Source organism: Diceros bicornis, chromosome 18, assembly GCF_020826845.1.
Source record: "Diceros bicornis minor isolate mBicDic1 chromosome 18, mDicBic1.mat.cur, whole genome shotgun sequence".
Taxonomy (NCBI): domain Eukaryota; kingdom Metazoa; phylum Chordata; class Mammalia; order Perissodactyla; family Rhinocerotidae; genus Diceros; species Diceros bicornis.
The window spans coordinates 46,039,408-46,056,048 of NC_080757.1; the positions used below are offsets into that span (position 1 = coordinate 46,039,408).

General features: G+C 36.3%; 1 protein-coding gene across 7 annotated transcripts in view; it reads left to right on the forward strand.

Moving 5' to 3' along the window:
* The window catches only part of TANC2 (tetratricopeptide repeat, ankyrin repeat and coiled-coil containing 2), a 401,816-nt gene that overhangs the window by 121,342 nt on the left and 263,833 nt on the right, over nucleotides 1-16,641 (forward strand). For all 7 annotated transcript variants that reach the window (XM_058561308.1, XM_058561312.1, XM_058561306.1 and 4 more), the window contains exon 3: nucleotides 1,012-1,083. In XM_058561308.1, the coding sequence (XP_058417291.1) occupies nucleotides 1,012-1,083 (72 nt within the window). The remainder of the gene's footprint in view (nucleotides 1-1,011; nucleotides 1,084-16,641) is intronic.

The following is a 16,641-nucleotide window of genomic DNA, read 5'->3' on the forward strand; positions in this document are numbered from 1 at the left end:
ATTGTTCTGTTCTCTCACTTGGGTTTTCTTCTTTAGGGACTTCTATTTTTATCCTCATGCTGGACCTTGTTTGCCTATCCCATATTTGTCACTTTCTTGCAAAATCCTTTTTTTTTTTTTTTTTTTTGTGAGGAATATCAGCCCTGAGCTAACACCTGCCAATCGTCTTTTTGCTGAGGAAGACTGGCCCCCAGCTAACATCCATGCACATCTTCCTCCACTTTATATGGGACCTGCCACAGCATGGCTTGACGAGCGGTGCGTCAGTGCGCGCCCGGGATCCAAACCCCGGCCGCAGCAGAGCGCGCGCACTTAACTGCCACATGACTGGGCTGGCCCCTGCAAAACCTTTTTAATCTCTTCTTTTTTTTTAAATTTGTTGAAGATTTTCTTCCTTTTTATCTTCTGTTTCTTTTAAGATCTTGTTATGTTTATTTGCTCTTGCATTTCTTCTAAGTCTTTATTACTGAAATTATTTTTGTTTTATTTCTAATTTTTTCTTGGTTTCTGTCTCCTCATTTCTGAGTTTCTCTGATTCTGATTTATATTGCTCCTTCATCTATTATGTAATTTTATTGTTATCTCTCAAAAAACATGTAAATGTAATTTTTATTGTGGTAAAACACATGGCCCTAGGGATTCTTTGATGTACTTGAGACAAATAAGTGGCTGTAATTAATTTAGACATTGCTTTGAATCAAGGCTTCTAAACTAGAATTCTGTGAATGATGGCATTGCTTCATTATATGCAAAGTAGAGTGTATATGAGGATAGGGAAAGAACACCTTCACTTTCTTTAGACTTTCAGAGGGGAGTATAAAACATCTCCACAAAATAAATGTAAGAACCTTTGATTTATATAGGAAAAATCCTCAAATGTTTTAATCATCGAGATTGTAAGAAATAAAAACAAATGATAAAGTTAGTAGTTTTAAGATATAGATGGCACTATAGAAGATATTACGTCAGTTTCTTTATCTATTTGCTTATGCTCTTTATGATTTTATGCAGATGGAGGGAGCGAGGAACCACCGGATCGAAGACAGTCAAGTGTAGACTCTCGCCAGAGCCGCTCTGGGCAAGGTAAATTTCTATTAAATTTAAAAGAAAAGATGTCAGCTGTTCCTTTAGTTAGCTATTCCAGTACTTAATCTGAAGACTAGGGTTTCCACTGGGTCTAGTTTATATGTTTTAGTTCCTCATTTAGGGCTTTAAATGTTACAGTCTAAAAGTTCTATATGATGTCATTTATTCAAGATAAAAGAAAATGAAAAATGGTCTAATGTCATTTTAAAAATGATATTAAGATTTTAAGTAATTTTGGAGCATTGTGCTGTGTCTGGACATCACTTTTGGAATATAACAAAAAGTAAATTTTTAAGGGTAACATTTGTTGGAGTATTATCATACTGGCTTTTAAAAATTTTATTAATGCAATATTTGTTGCTTTAGCTCTCTCAGAAGAAACGTTTTTTGTTTATAATTGCTGTCTTAAATTAGAATCTTCTTACTTATTTTCCTTTTCTGTTTAAAATTTATCATAGGCTTTTTACTGGTTTTTTAAAGTGACAACTTCCAAACTAGGTAAAAATATTCTTTATCAGTGAAATCTTCAGATAGGTATTTCCTAACTAACTTGTTTAAAATTGCATGACTAGCACCCCCACATTCCTTTTTCTTCATAGTACTTATCATCTTTTTATTTATTTTATTTTCTCTGTCCAAAACTAGAATGAATGTTCCATGAGCAGGCAGAGATTTTTATCTATTTTGTTCATTGCTGTATTCCCAGTGCCAATAACAAGTACCTAGTATATAGTAATTACTGAATAAATATTGTTGAATGAATGAAGTGATCTCCAAGAGAATGAGAATTGAGAACCCAAACTGATAAATATATTACAAAATTTCAGGCAGTTGTTACTGAGTTTCGTTTTTAGAGAATCTTTACTTACAAATAAAATAAAGCTTAGATTTATATACGTGCAGTGTTTTAATCCTGTAAAAGCTCCTAGTTCATTTACTCCATAATCCTGTTCCCTTTTTTCTTCAACTTTGCTCTTTCTAAGTTTTAGAGTTGTACTATTTTTATAAAATTGTTTGTTGCAGAATAAAAAGAGGAATAATACATGCAGGTTGATTTGGAAATTTTAACTTATACTAGCACTTAATCATTCTTAAATAATATGCATGTATTATAAATGTGTCAGGAATTTGATTTTTCACTTTTTTCCCCTTTAAATGTATTTTAATATAAAAAAGAAATTAGGAAAGAAAATGAATTGCAATATATAAGTATATCAAATCAATACATTGTATATGTGTTATACAACATAATTAAACTTACAGGATGTTCTATGTCAATTATATCTCAATAAACCTGGGTGGGAAAAAAAGAAAATGAGCTTATGTATGTAAAACTCTAAAAATGAAATTAGTATAAATTAATAGAAAAAAATTATACTAATTTTTATTAAATGTCAATTTTTATTAAATGTCACAGATACAGATGTGGGAGATTATTAATCTTATGCCCTCTGAGCTGTGTCAATTAAAATATTTTTCAAAATTTATGAGTGTAATTGGATTTTAATAACAAAAACTGAACTTAATCACAACAAAACCAGTGATTTCCATGATCCTGAGCACGACTACCTGATCTAATTTAGAAGTCACCAGAAATTGTATCATTATCAGAATTAACTGATAGTAAAAGCATATTTCTTACCTTCTTAGAGATTTTGTTTATAATATCTCTTTATTCAAAAGAAAGAAAGAAAAAATACAAAGCCATCTATAATGAGTTGAAATGACTGACAATTCATATTAGCAGGAATAAAGAGACGGGATGAACACACACTACTTTTGCTCCTTCCAGAAACCCACTAAAAGATCAGTAAAGGGGGATTGGAGAGGAGCCAATGTGAACACAATTTTAGAAACTAGAGACTATATGAATAATTGAAAACTGAACCCTAAACTCAGTAGCAGAGAAAAGCAAGAAAATAACCTGATTTACCCTCCAGAAGCCTCAAAAAACTCAAGAATGTCAACATGTGGAGGTGGAGGTGAAAGGAGGACTGGTTGAAAGGCAGTTGAAGAAGCACTTGGTTTCTGGGACTTTCTCCTCAAACTTAGCTAACCAGTCAGTTGGGCAAGTGCCCAACTCCCCATCCCTAACCTTGGCAGAGCCCAGAAATTAATTCTTTGGAGAGGGGCAAAATAGAGACTCTACACACTGGGAGACACCAGACATAGTTGAGGGCAGGAGTCCTATACTGAAAATAGGAGAATTGGACCCCAGCTGTCTTTGTCCTGCTGGGCTACCAGAATGCTGGCAGTTAGGCCTTCACGTTCTGGGCAGGAGGTTGGAAAAGTCTTTTCTGACTATACACAAATATAGTCATCAGAGATTCCTTAAATAAACAGCCCAGCTAGATCACTCCATGTGTCAAAGCTCCCAATCATCCTTTTAGTCTCTTTCTCTGAAATATGCACAACTAACCAAAGATTACTAGATATTTTAGGAAACCCTCTAATGTATGAAAGATAGAGATTAAAATAAACAGAATAAAGCAACTTGGAGAAAACATAAATTTTGCAGAGGAAAATAATAGAACCATTATTAACATCCGCAGGGAAATGAGAAAATAATACACTTATGAAACAAGGAGATACTATAAAAGGATGATATTCTGATTTTTTTTTTTTTTTTTTTTTTTTTGTGAGGAGGACCAGCCCTGAGCTAACATCCAATGCCAATCCTCCTCTTTTTTGCTGAGGAAGACTGGCCCTGGGCTAACATCCATGCCCATCTTCCTCTACTTTATATGGGACGCCGCCACAGCATGGCTTAACAAGCGGTGCGTCGGTGCGCCCCCCGGGATCCGAACCGGCGAACCCCGGGCCACCGCAGTGGAACATGCGCACCTAACCACTTGCGCCACCGGGCCGGCCCCGATATTCTGATTTTTAAAAGAAGCTCTTAGATACTAAAATTCTGATAGCATAAATCAAAAGCCTTGTAGAGGTATTAGAAAATTAATGTTGAAAAAAAATCTCTGAAAAAGTTGAGCGAAAGGACAAAGATTATAGAAAAGACCTGCGGAGTGCTGAGTTTCTACAGGACCAGTTCAGGAATTTTAATACAGTCGTGTGTCACTTAACAACAGGGATATGTGTTCTAAGAATTGTGTCAGGTGATTTCATTGTTGTATGAACATCATAGAGTGTACTTACAGAAACCTATCGGGTATAGCCTACTACCGGCATAGGCTATATGGTAGTAACCTTTTTTTTTTATTTGAGATCACATTGGTTTCTAACATTATATAAATTTCAGTTGTACATCATTATATTTCAACTTCTGTGTAGACTTCATCGTGTTCACCACCAAAAGTCCAGTTTCCATCCATCACCATACACATGTGCCCTTTTACCCCTTTTGCCCTCCCCCCATCTCCTTCTCCTCTGCTAACCACCAATCTGTTCTCCCTATCTATGTGTGTGTTTGTTTATTTTCCACATGAGTGAAGTCATACAGTAATTGTCTTTCTCCGTTTGACTTATTTCACTTAGCATAATACCCTCAAGCTCCATCCATGTTGTTGCAAATGGCACGATTTCATCATTTTTTATGGTTGAGTAGTATTCCATTTGTATGTATATACTGCATCTTCTTTATTCATTTATCCATTGATGGGCACTTAAGGTTGCTTGCAAGTTGTGGCTATTGTGAATAATCCTGCAGTGAGCATAGGGGTGCACGTATCTTTTCAAATTAGTGTTTTCGTGTTCTTTAGATAAATACCCAGAAGTGGAATAGCTGGAGCATATGGTGTTTCTATTTTTAATTTTTTGAGAAATCTCCATACTGTTTTCCATAGTGGCTGTACCAATTTACATTCCCACCAGCAGTGTATGAGGGTTCCTTTTTCTCCACATCCTCTCCAACACTTGTTATTTCTTGTCTTTTTAAGAGTAGCCTTTCTGATAGGTGTGAACTGATATCTCATTGTAGTTTTGATCTGCGCTTGCCTAATAATTAATGAGGTTGAATATCTTTTCATGTGTGTGTTGGCCATCTATATATCTTCTTTGGAAAAATATCTGTTCATATCCTTTGCCTATTTTTTGATTGGGTTATTCATTTTTGTTGTTGTTGATTGTATGACTTCTTTGTATATTTTGGATTTTAATTGCTTATCGGATATACGATTCGTAAATGCTTTCTCCCAGTTGGTAGGGTTGTCTTTTCGTTTTTGTTGCTGGTTTCCTTTGCTGTGCAGAAGCTTTTTCATTTGATATAGTCCCATTTGTTTATTTTTCCTTTTGTTTCTCTTGCCTGAGGATACATGGTATTCAAAAAGATACTGCTAAGACAATGTGAAAGAGTGTACTGCCTATGTTTTCTTCTAGGAGTTTTATGATTTCAGGTCTTATATTCAAGTCTTTAATCCATTTTGAGTTAATTTTTGTGTATGGTGTAAGATAATGGTCTACTTTCATTCTTTTGCATGTGGCTGTCCAGTTTTTCCAACACCATTTATTGAAGAGACTTTACTTTCTCCATTGTATGTTCTTGGCTCCTTTGTTGAAAATTAGCTGTTCGTAGACGTGTGGTTTTATTTCTGGGCTCTCAGTGCTGTTCCATTGATCTGTGTGTCTGTTTTTTGTGCCAGTACCATGCTGTTTTGATTACTGTTGCTTTGTAGTATATTTTGAAATCAGGGAGTGTGATGCCTCCGGCTTTGTTCTTTTTTCTTAGGATTGCTTTGGCTATTCAGGGTCTTTTCTTGTTCCATATAAATTTTAGGATTCTTTGTTATATTTCTGTGAAAAACGTCATTGGGATTCTGATTGGGATTGCGTTGAATCTGTAGATTGCTTTAGGTAATATGGACATTTTAACTATTTTAATTCTTCCAATCCGTGAGCATGGAATATCTTTCCATTTCTTTATGTCTTCTTCAGTTTCTTTTAATAATGTCATAGTTTTCAGTGTATAGGTCTTTCACCTCCTTGGTTAAATTTATTCCTAGGTATTTTCTTCTTTTTGTTGCAATTGTAAATGGGATTGTATTCTTGTTTTCTCTTTCTGCTAGTTAATAGTGTATAGAAATGTGACTGATTTTTGTGTGTTGATTTTGTACCCTGCAGCTTTACTGTATTTGTTAATTATTTCTAATGGTTTTTTGGTGGGTTCTATAGGTTTTTTTTTTGTTTGTTTTGTTTTTGGTGTTTTTTGTGAGGAAGGTCAGCCCTGTGCTAACATCTGCCAAGCCTCCTCTTTTTTTTTTTTTTTTTTTTTGCTGAGGAAGAGTGGCCCTGGGGTAACATCCATGCCCATCTTCCTCCACTTTATATAGGACGCCGGCACAGCATGGCTTGATAAGCGGTGTGTCGGTGCATGCCTGGGATCCAAACCAATGAATCCTGGGCCGCTGCAGCGGAGTGCGTGCACTTAACTGCTTGCGCCACCAGGCCAGCCCCATCTATAAGGTTTTCTATGTATAGAATCACGTCTTCCACACATAGTGACCGTTTTACTTCTTGCTTTCCAATTTGGATACAGTTTATTTCTTTTTCTTGCCTAATTTCTCTGGCTAGGACTTTCAAAACTATGTTAAATAAAAGTGGCGAGAGTCAGCATCCTTGTTCCTGTTCTTAGAGGAATAGCTTTCGGTTTTTCACTGTTGAGGATGATATTTGCTGTGGGTTTGTTATATATGGCCTTTATTATGTTGAGGTACTTTCCTTCTATACCCATTTTATTGAGAGTTTTTATCATAAATGGATGCTGTATCTTTTCAAATGTTTTCTCTGCATTTATTGAGATGATCATGTGATTTTTATTCTTCATTTTGTTAATGTGGTATATCACATTGATTGATTTGCTGATGTTGAACTGTCCCTATGTCCCTGGAATAAATCCCACTTGACCATGGTATATGATCCTTTTAATGTACTGTTATATTCGATTTGCTAATATTTTGTTGAGAATTTTTGCATCTATGTTTATCAGCAATATTCGCCTCTAATTTTCCTTTTTTGTGTTGTCCTTGTATGGTTTTGGTATCAGGTAATGTTGGCCTTGTAAAATGAATTAGGAAGCGTCCTGTCCTCTTCAGTTTTTTGGAAGAGTTTGAGAAGGATAGGTATTAATTCCTCTTTGAATGTTTGGTATTTGAATTTTTTCACCAGAGAAGCAGTCTTGTCTTGGACTTTTGTATTTGGGGAGGTTTTTGATTGCTATTTCAGTCTCTTTTCTTGTGATTGGTCTATTCAGATTCTCTGTTTCTTAATTCAGCTTTGGGCGGTTGTATGATGCTAAGAATTTATCCATTTCTTCTAGGTTGTCCAATTTGTTGGCATAGTTTTTCATTATAAGTTTTCATAGTACTTTCTTATAATCCTTTGTATTTGTGGTATCCATTGTAATTTCTCCTCTTTCATTTCTCATTTTATTTATTTGAGCATTCTCTCTTTTTTTCTTAGTGTGTCTGGCTAAGGGTTTGCCAATTTTGTTCATCTTCTCAAAGAATTAGCTCTTAGTTTCCTTGATCCTTTCTACTGTTTTTTAAGTCTCTATTTCATTTATTTCTGTGCCAATTTTTAATATTCCCCCCCCGCCGCTGAATTTGGGCTTTGTTTTCTTCTTTTTCTAGTTCTTTTAGGTATAGTGTTAGATTGTTTATTTGAGATTTTTCTCGTTTCTTGAGGTAAAGGTCCATATTACTATATAATTCTCTCTTAGTACCACTTTTGCTGCATCCCATAAGTTTTGGTATGTTGTGTTTTCATTTTCATTTGTATCCGGGTATTTTTTGATTTCTTCGTTGATCCAGTAGTTGTTCAGTAGCATGTTATTTAGTCTCCACATATTTGTGACTTTCCCAGCTTTCTTCTTGTAGTTGATTTCTAGTTTTATACCATTGTGGTCGGAAAAGATGCTTGATATTATTTCAGTCTTCTTAAATTTATTGAGGCTTGTTTTGTTTCCTAACACATGGTCTACTTTGAGAATGTTCCATGTGCACTTGAGAAGAATATGTATTCTCCTGCTTTTGGATGGAATGTTCTATATACATCTGTTAAGTCCACCTGGTCTAGTGTTTTATTTAAGGCCACTGTTTCTTTGTTGACTTTCTGTCTGCATGATCTGTCCATTGATGTAAATGGGGTGTTAAAGTCTCCTACTATTATTATGTTGCTGTCAATGTCTCCCTTTAGGTCTGTTAATAGTTGCTTTATATACTTTGGTGCTCCTGTGTTAGGTACATATGTATTAATAAGTGTTGTGTCTTCTTGGTGGAATGTCCCTTTTATCATTATATAATGTCCCTGTTTGTCTCTTGTTATCTTTTTGTCTTGAAATCCATCTTGTCTAAGATAAACATGGCTACCCTCACTTTCTTTTGGTTGCCATTTGCTTGGAGTATCATCTTCTGTCCCTTCACTCTGAGCCTATGTTTGTCTTTAGAGCTGAGATGTGTCTCTTGTAGGCAGCATATTGTTGGGTCTTGTTTTTTAATCCATCTAGCCATCACTCTAGATTGGTGAATTCCATCTGTTTACATTTAGAGTGATTATTGATATATGAGGACTTAAAACTGCTATTTTATCTTTTGTTTTCTGGTTGTTCTATATTTCCATTGTTTGTTTTTCCTTGTATTTCTCTCTGCCCTTTCAGTTTTGTGGTTTTCTGTGATGTGTTTCTCAGTTTCCTCTTTTTTTATGTTTTATGACTCTGCTCTGATTTTTTCTGTTGTGGCGACCATGAGGTTTGTATAAAAGATCTCATAGATGAGATAGTCCTTTTCTGCTGATAGTATCCTATCTCCATTAGCCTATGCAGGTTCCGTCCTTTTCCTCTTTCCCTTTCTATGTTTTTGTTGTTACAGATTATCCTTTTTTGTATTGTTAGTTCACTACCAAATTGAAGTGATTATAGTTATTTTTGATGATTTCTTTCTCTTTAGCCTTTATGTTATAATTATGTATTTACTAACCTGTTCTGATATAGAGTTGCAATTTTCTGATTTTGTCTATTTATCACCTTGCTGAAAGCTTTGTATTTCTGTCTTCCAGCTCACTAATTCTGTCTTCCATGTCTTCTGCTCTGTTTCCAATGCTGTCTACTTTATTTTTCATCTCATTAATTGTGTTCTGCATCTCTAGAATTTCTGTTTGGTTTTTTTTAGAGTTTCAGTATCTTTGGTGAACTACTCCTTCTGTTCATTAATTTTATTCCTGAGCACATTGAACTGTCTTTCTGAGTTTTCTTATAACTCATTGAGTTTCTTCATGACATCTATTTTGAATTCTCTGTCAGTTAGATTGCAGTCTTCTGTAACTTTGTTTAGTTTCTGCAGAGTTGTCACTTTTTTTCTGTGCTACTGTGTTGCTGTAGTTCTTCGTGATGCTTGATGAATTGTCCCTCTGCTAGCGTGTTTGTGTTATGTAAACAAATCTTTTATTTGGGTAAGGCTTTGGTTACTTTGATTCTGAACAGCTTCTGGTTGTAGTTGAAAGCCTACACTCATGCCTCTCAAATATGCCTTTGCCAGAGGCCTCGTTAGTGACCTCCCTGAGCTACTTGTGTCTCTGAGGTTGATGCTTCCTTGCTGCTTATGATGTCACTGTAGTTGCGGGTGTTGCCACTGGGGTCAGCAGGCTGCGAGCACCTCTGCTGCTTCCGTTATCACCTGCATATCATGTTCCCCACTGGCTCTTTGCAGGCTCTCCACAGGCTTGGGTGCTGCTGCCACATGCACCACCTGTGCTGCTGCTCCTGGGTTGTCTGGGGGTGCTGGCAGCACTGCTGCTGGGGGTGCTAGGTTCATGGGTGTCGCTACCACTGCCAGGGACCCAGGGTCTTGTATGCAGCCCCTGCTGCTGGTGGGCCAGTGTTGGGTATACCACCACTAGGGGCTGGGTTGCAGGTACTGCTGTGGTTCCTGAAGCTTCAGGTTGCAGGTGCCACCCACCACTGCTGGGGGAGGGGTAGAGGCTAAGCCAGGAGTGCTGCTGTGTTTCCTGAAGCCTCAGGTCACCGGCACCCTCTGCCACTGTGTGCGGGGAGGTATCGGCTGAGCCATGAGGGCTGCTGCTGCTCCTGCAGCCTCTGGTCTCTGGCTCCAGTGCACTTTTTGAAACCTCAGGTCAGGGCAACCACCACCACTGCTAGAGGTATTTGTGTTTTGGATGCAGCCCTCACTTCTGGGAGTACCAGGGTCAGAGTCATGCTGCCAGGGGAGGAGTTAGGGGCTGGTTCACCAGCAGTGCTGGATTTCTTGAAACATCAGGTTGAGGGTACCACCCACTACTGCTGGAGGAGTGGCAGGGGCTGAGCCTCGAGTGCCATTACTGTTCCTGCAGCCTCTGGTCTCCATTGTGGATATGCTTTTTGAAACCTCAGGTTAGGGCACCACTGCCACTGCTGAGGGTTTCTGCATTTTGGATTGCCACCACCAGGGTAGGGGGCGGGGGAGGGGGCTGTTCCCCTAGTTCTACTGCCTCCTGGAGGTCCAGTCCACCCACCTTCAATGTATAGATGTATGGCTCTCTCAGGTGTTCTGGTGTGCTGGGAGTCTGGTTTGCAAGGAGTCCTTTGTTGGTCAGTGAATGTCCTATTGGTTGTAACTTAGAGGGGAGAGACAAAGACAACTCACTCTGTCATGATGCTGATGTCACTCCATATGGTACTAATCTTATAGGACCACTATTGTATATGCGGTCCATCGTTGACTAAAATGTTATGCGACGCGTGACTGTTCAAATAATGGTAGTTCTCAAAAGAAAAAACAGAGAAAATGGGAAAGAAATCATCAACATAATGATTCAAGAGAATTTTCTTAAACTAGAGAACATGAAGTTTCTGGTTGAAAAAGGCTTACTAAGAGTCCTCAGTGCAATGGATGAATATAAACACAAACTAAGACAAATTGTGGTGGAATTTCAAATCATTGGGCCAAGCAGATCTTTCATGCTTCCAGAGAGGAAAAAAACTTGTAATATACAAAGTAACAAGAATCACTTGCCTTTGGACTTCTCAGTGGTAGCATTAGAAACTGAGTGAGAAATGGAGCATCACCCTCAAAATAATTTCAACCTTAGTTTTCCATATGTATTGAAACTATTAATCAGATATAAGAATAAAAGTAAGATGTTTTAAGACGTGCATTTCTTTTTTGCCTGCCTTGTACCCTTTCTTAGGAATCTGTTGGAGAATGTGATTCATCAAAATGAGAAAGTCTACCAAATAAAAGAAAGAAATGGGTTACAGGAAATAGGAAATTCAACAAAGGAGAAAGGTAAAGAAATCTTCAGGATGACAGTGAAAAGACAGGGATAGAGGGCAACCAGACCGCATTGGAGTAGGTTAGAAGCCTCTAGGAGAGTTGTCTTCAGGAAAATGAGATTGACAGAAACCTTTTGCATTTAATTATCTTTAGAAAAGTTTTAGACAATTGACAAAAGGCTCAGGGTTGAATTAGTGATAAATACATAAAATAAATGAAAAAAGTTCTAAACTCAAGAGAAAACAAATAATGTGTAGGAAAGGAGATATTAGAATAAATCCTTAGTACTTGAGGCAGGATCTGGGGTAGCTGAAGTCCGTACTAGTCACCTCTAGGTAAATTTTATCAGCTTACTGCAGTGTGATACCAATATTTTTGTTATTTACTTTGGACCATTATGGTTGGGAAGCTGTGCTCTAAAGTAAGGTGAGCAAATCTGGCCTGTGTGGCTTATTTTTGTCAGGTGATAGATTTGATTTGCTAAGAATATTTAAATTATTTTTGCATCTATGTTCATGTCGGGTAGTGACCTTTAGTTTTCTTGTCTTATAATGTCTTTGTCTGATTTTGGTATCAGGGGAATGCTAGACTTATAGAATAAGTTGAAAGTTGAGAGGTATTTCCTCCTCTTCAATTTCCTGAAATATTTTGTGTAGAATTGGTATTATTTTATTCTTAAATGTTTGATAGAATTTCTCAGGGAAGCCAGCTGAGTCTGGAATTTTCTTTGTGGGAAAGTTTTAAAAGACAAATTAAATTTATTTAATAAATATAGGACTATTTGAATTATTTATTTCTTCTTGATTAAACTTTTAAAATCTGTAGAATCTGTAGTGATTTCACATCTCTCATTCCTGATATTGGTAATTTGGGTATTTTTTTTCTTTTTCCAGATCATTCTGGATAGAGATATATCAATCTTATTGATCCAAGGAATCAATTTCAGTTTTTATTCATTATCTGTATTGCTTTCCTGATTTCTATTTCACTGAGTTCTGCTTTGTTCTTTATTATTTCTTTTCTTCTGTCTGCTTTGGGTTTAATTTTCTCTTCTTTTTCTAGTTTCTTAAGGTAGAATCTGAGGTCGTTGATATTGGAACTTTCTTTTCTAATAATAGGAATTTTACTGCTATAAATTTCCCTCTATGTACTGCTTTAGCTGCATTTCACAGACTTTGATAAGTAGTGTTTTCATTTTCATTTAGTTCAAAATATTGTGTAATTTCCCTTCTGATTTTTTCTTTAACTTGTGTGTTAATTAGAAAGGTATGGATGTAGTTTCCAAACATTTGAGAATTTTCCAGATATCTTTCTCTTATTCACTCCTAACTTAATTGCTCTATGGTCAAAGAACACACTTTCTATGAATCACAAGTTATTGAGATTTGTTTTATGGCCTAGGAAATGATCTATCTTAAGTGTTCTGTATGCATTTAAAAAAATGTGTATTTTGCCCTTTTGGGATGGAAGATTCTGTAAATGTCAGTCTGGTCAAGCTGATTGATAGTGTTGTTCAAGTCTTCCATATCTTTGCTGATTTTCTGTCTGCTTGTTCTTTTAATTATTAAGAGGGGAATATTGAAATCTCAGACTATAAGCGTGGATTTATCTATTTCTCCTTGCACTTCTTTCACACTCCTTCTACCACTGGTCCTCTGGTTAGAAAGGATTCCCCTCTCAGAAGTTTACCTATCACCTCAGCTACAGCTGCCATTAGTGAATTAGAATTGCCTGGGGGCAGAGCTGGAAGAGAAAGGTAAAAAGAGAAACAAGCCAGGGGATTTCCCCCACTCACTCAGTCCCATATGGTGCCCCCCCTTCCTATTCATATTCTTTAACAGAAAGAGAGGCCTTTTCTTGTATCTTCCTGTTTATCCCTGGTGTGCGGTTCCAGGATTTGGATTTCTATTGAGTTCAGTCTTGGAGTTTGAGGAGAGAAAAAACAATAGGAAATGCACCACTGAATTGGTTGTCCTTCGAGTTCTGGTTTCTTTCCGCAATTTGCCTGCTACTATTTACTTTCCAGAGTTCTCAGATTGCTGCTCCATCATTCTTTCCAGGATTTTCAGTTACATTCAGGGGTTTTAGTTACATTCAGTTAAGTTAGAGTGTAGTTACTCCAACTTAACCCAGAACCAGAGCCCTTGCATTTTATTTTGTGCTTGCCTGTCTGGAGGGATGATATTCAAGATATTTAATAATTAGTATGCCGTAAATATCAACCAACCATAGCAGATGCCAGGCTGTTCAGGACAAACACTAACTTTAAATAACTGATAAGCCTATAAAGGTGTATAATGCCTGATAATCTGCCCTGCCAGATTGTGGATACGGTTTCTATTTAATATCTTTTCTCCAAAGATAATAGCAGACATGTGAGGTGAAGTGTCTGGTGAAGTGTCTTATCCTTTGGGCATGAGGGCTCTCTCCTGTGTCTCCTCAAACATAGCCACACTTACTGTTCCAGCTTAGGGGCAGAGACCTCTGATGTCTTCTGCTTATCACATGTAGGAGATGAGAGATGGCCTGACTATTTGCACTGACTCAGATCCCACCCTCCTCATTCAGATTGCTGCCCCTGGGCACTTGCTGCTCCTTGCATCTCTTGCTTCTGTGCTTAAAACAGTCCTAGAAACGCTCTCATCTTTCAGTTATCCTCCTACACATGCTCTGGGCTATAATTTTCTCAATCCAATTGTATCTAGTTTCAGTCTTCCATGGATTTCTTAACCTTTCTCCTCCATTGTTGGCTTTTTGTTTTGTTTTATAATGCTGTAAGAATTTGTTCTCTTTAAAATATATTTTCTGTCATTTCCACACCACCTGTATTGTTGCCATTTTAGTCTAAACAACCATCATTTCTTTCCTTTACTACTATAATAGTGTCCTAACATTATTTCCATTCTTGCTGACATATAGTCTCTTGTCCCTTTGATAGCTAAGTGCTCTTATTAAAACAAATCAAATCATATATTTCCCCAAACTTGAAAAAAAATTCTTCAATTGCTACTTATCACATTCAGAATAAACTCCACAGAGTCTTGATCATTCCCTACATGACCTTGCCTGAGTTTCCCTTTGCCTAATTCTCTAACTCTGTGTACTCCCTCCATTGTTCACTTTGTTTCATCTGTGCTGGCTTTTTTTCTTCAATATGTCTAGTGTTTTCTTTGCAAGGCTGGTGCACTTGCTCTTTCTTGACTAAAGGGCTATAGAGGTTTCTGCTTATGTCAAAGAGGCCTTCTCTGATCATCCTACCAAAAAACCCAGCCCTAACCTTCATAATACTTATCATTACCCAAAATTATTTATTTTTTTATTTGCTTATTTATTGTCTCAACTACTAGAAAATGGGTTTCATTTGAGCAGAGACTTTGTCTGGTTCACCACTCTAGTCCTAGAATACTTACATGTAAAGATTTGTCAGTATTTGTTGAATGAAAGAATGAATGAATATCTAGCAATTAGTGTGCTTGGGAATGTATGTGGATATGCCCAGGCCACATATTGATCTGGTATTCACTTCTATTACTTACCTAACTGAAAAAGTAAAGCAGTGTGAGAAATTCGTTGAATGTAGGTAGTTTGTCAGACTATCTGATTTGTAAAATGAGGCTTTTGAAATATGACTGTAAAACTAATTGTGCCAGTTTAAGCCCAGTATGGCCTTCTAAGGTTAGGTGGTTATTTTCTGCTTTCTAATATAGCATATTGAATATAATTAGATTATATTATTTACCATATTTGGTCTTATTTGTCTGTTGGATCTCTATATTTCCTAGTGATCTAGGAGTTCATTAATGGTAGGACTTTTGCATCTAGCACAGTGCCAGTGTCTTGCATTTAGGCCATCAAATTGATGGAGGAAGCTTATGAATTCTAGGAATTCTGGTTCTGTATTTCAGGAATCACAGGTTGCTTAATCAGAATTGTTTTTTCTTGTACTAGCTTCATTTTCTGCATTAAGTGATTTTTCATTAGGGTTCATCTATACATAAACTGAACTTATTTGGTTCTAGATATTAGATAAAGTGCATGAGCCAATGTGATATGGTTGAAACTCAATTTTGATTTACTTTTGCAAAGATAGCATTATGCAGGCATTAGGCTCTGATATACAACATGTGTGTTGGTGTAATAATGCCCTTGAGCAGCTTATGCTGGAAGACTGGGAAACTGTGTACAGTGTTTGGCTTTGAATGATTTCCATTACTTGTAGCCAATTTTATTTGATTAGTACATGCTGGTGTGTCTATAGTAATAGTGTACTAAATTGTCAAATATGCTTCCTTCTGATCCTTTTTCTTTCCTTGCAAATATGTAAAGTATTTAGTAGAAATGAGATGTTTGTGCCCTTGAAACATACACAGAGTATTCTTCAGTCTGGTAAGTTACAAAGATTTGTTTATTAAACCAACAGTGTTTTATTATATAGAATGAAAAGGAAAATTATTTCACTATTCAGTGTATCATTTCTTTATCTCACTGTAAGAATATATCTGGTATAATGACATCACTAATGTACAGGATTATTTTGTTGTTTTAGTAGTTTATCATTCTCATAAACTCATTTAGCTTTCAACATAAATTGCTTTAGGAATAAAGAAAATAAAGTTAACATTTAATAATACATATGTGTCAGGCCCTGGGCTAGGTGCTTTCATATAATCCTCATTTAATTCTCAGAATAATGCTGTGAAGTAGGTGTTATTTTCAGTAGGAAAATACTTCAGGCTTTAAACTTATCTACACCAAAAGTTTCAGATCAGTATTGTTGGTAGTATGTATTTAGAACCTTTGCATTCTGATATTTAAAATACAAATTTGTTTGTTGATGGTTGAATAAGACTTGGAAGAAAAGATCTGACTTTAAATGATAAATCCCTCTGAAGTATCTATTTCTAGTCCTATATTTCTTCTGAGATTTAACTTGTTGATTATTCTTTGTGTAACCCTCTTTTTACATAAAATTAAACTTGAAATTGGCCCTCTAGCCAACAATTTCTAATTTTCTTGAGGTGCTGGAATGTGTCAGAATGTGATTTATATATTTTAGTCATACTTTGTATTTTTTAATGTGAGTTATAATAATTCTATTAATTAAAAAATTGCTTTTTACCAAACAATGTAGACATTTAAAAAAGATATGTTAGGGCTTCTTCCTCTTCCACTCCCCTAAAGTAGCCAATATTAACTACATTCAATCTGTATTCTTGCATATTTTTCCCTGAGCTTGTACTAGCACATGCAAGGATGTGTATTTATGTGTGTGTATTAGTTTGAAGATTTTTAAAAGTAAAATGCAGTTTTATTTCTGTTCTCCCCCAGGTAACAGTAT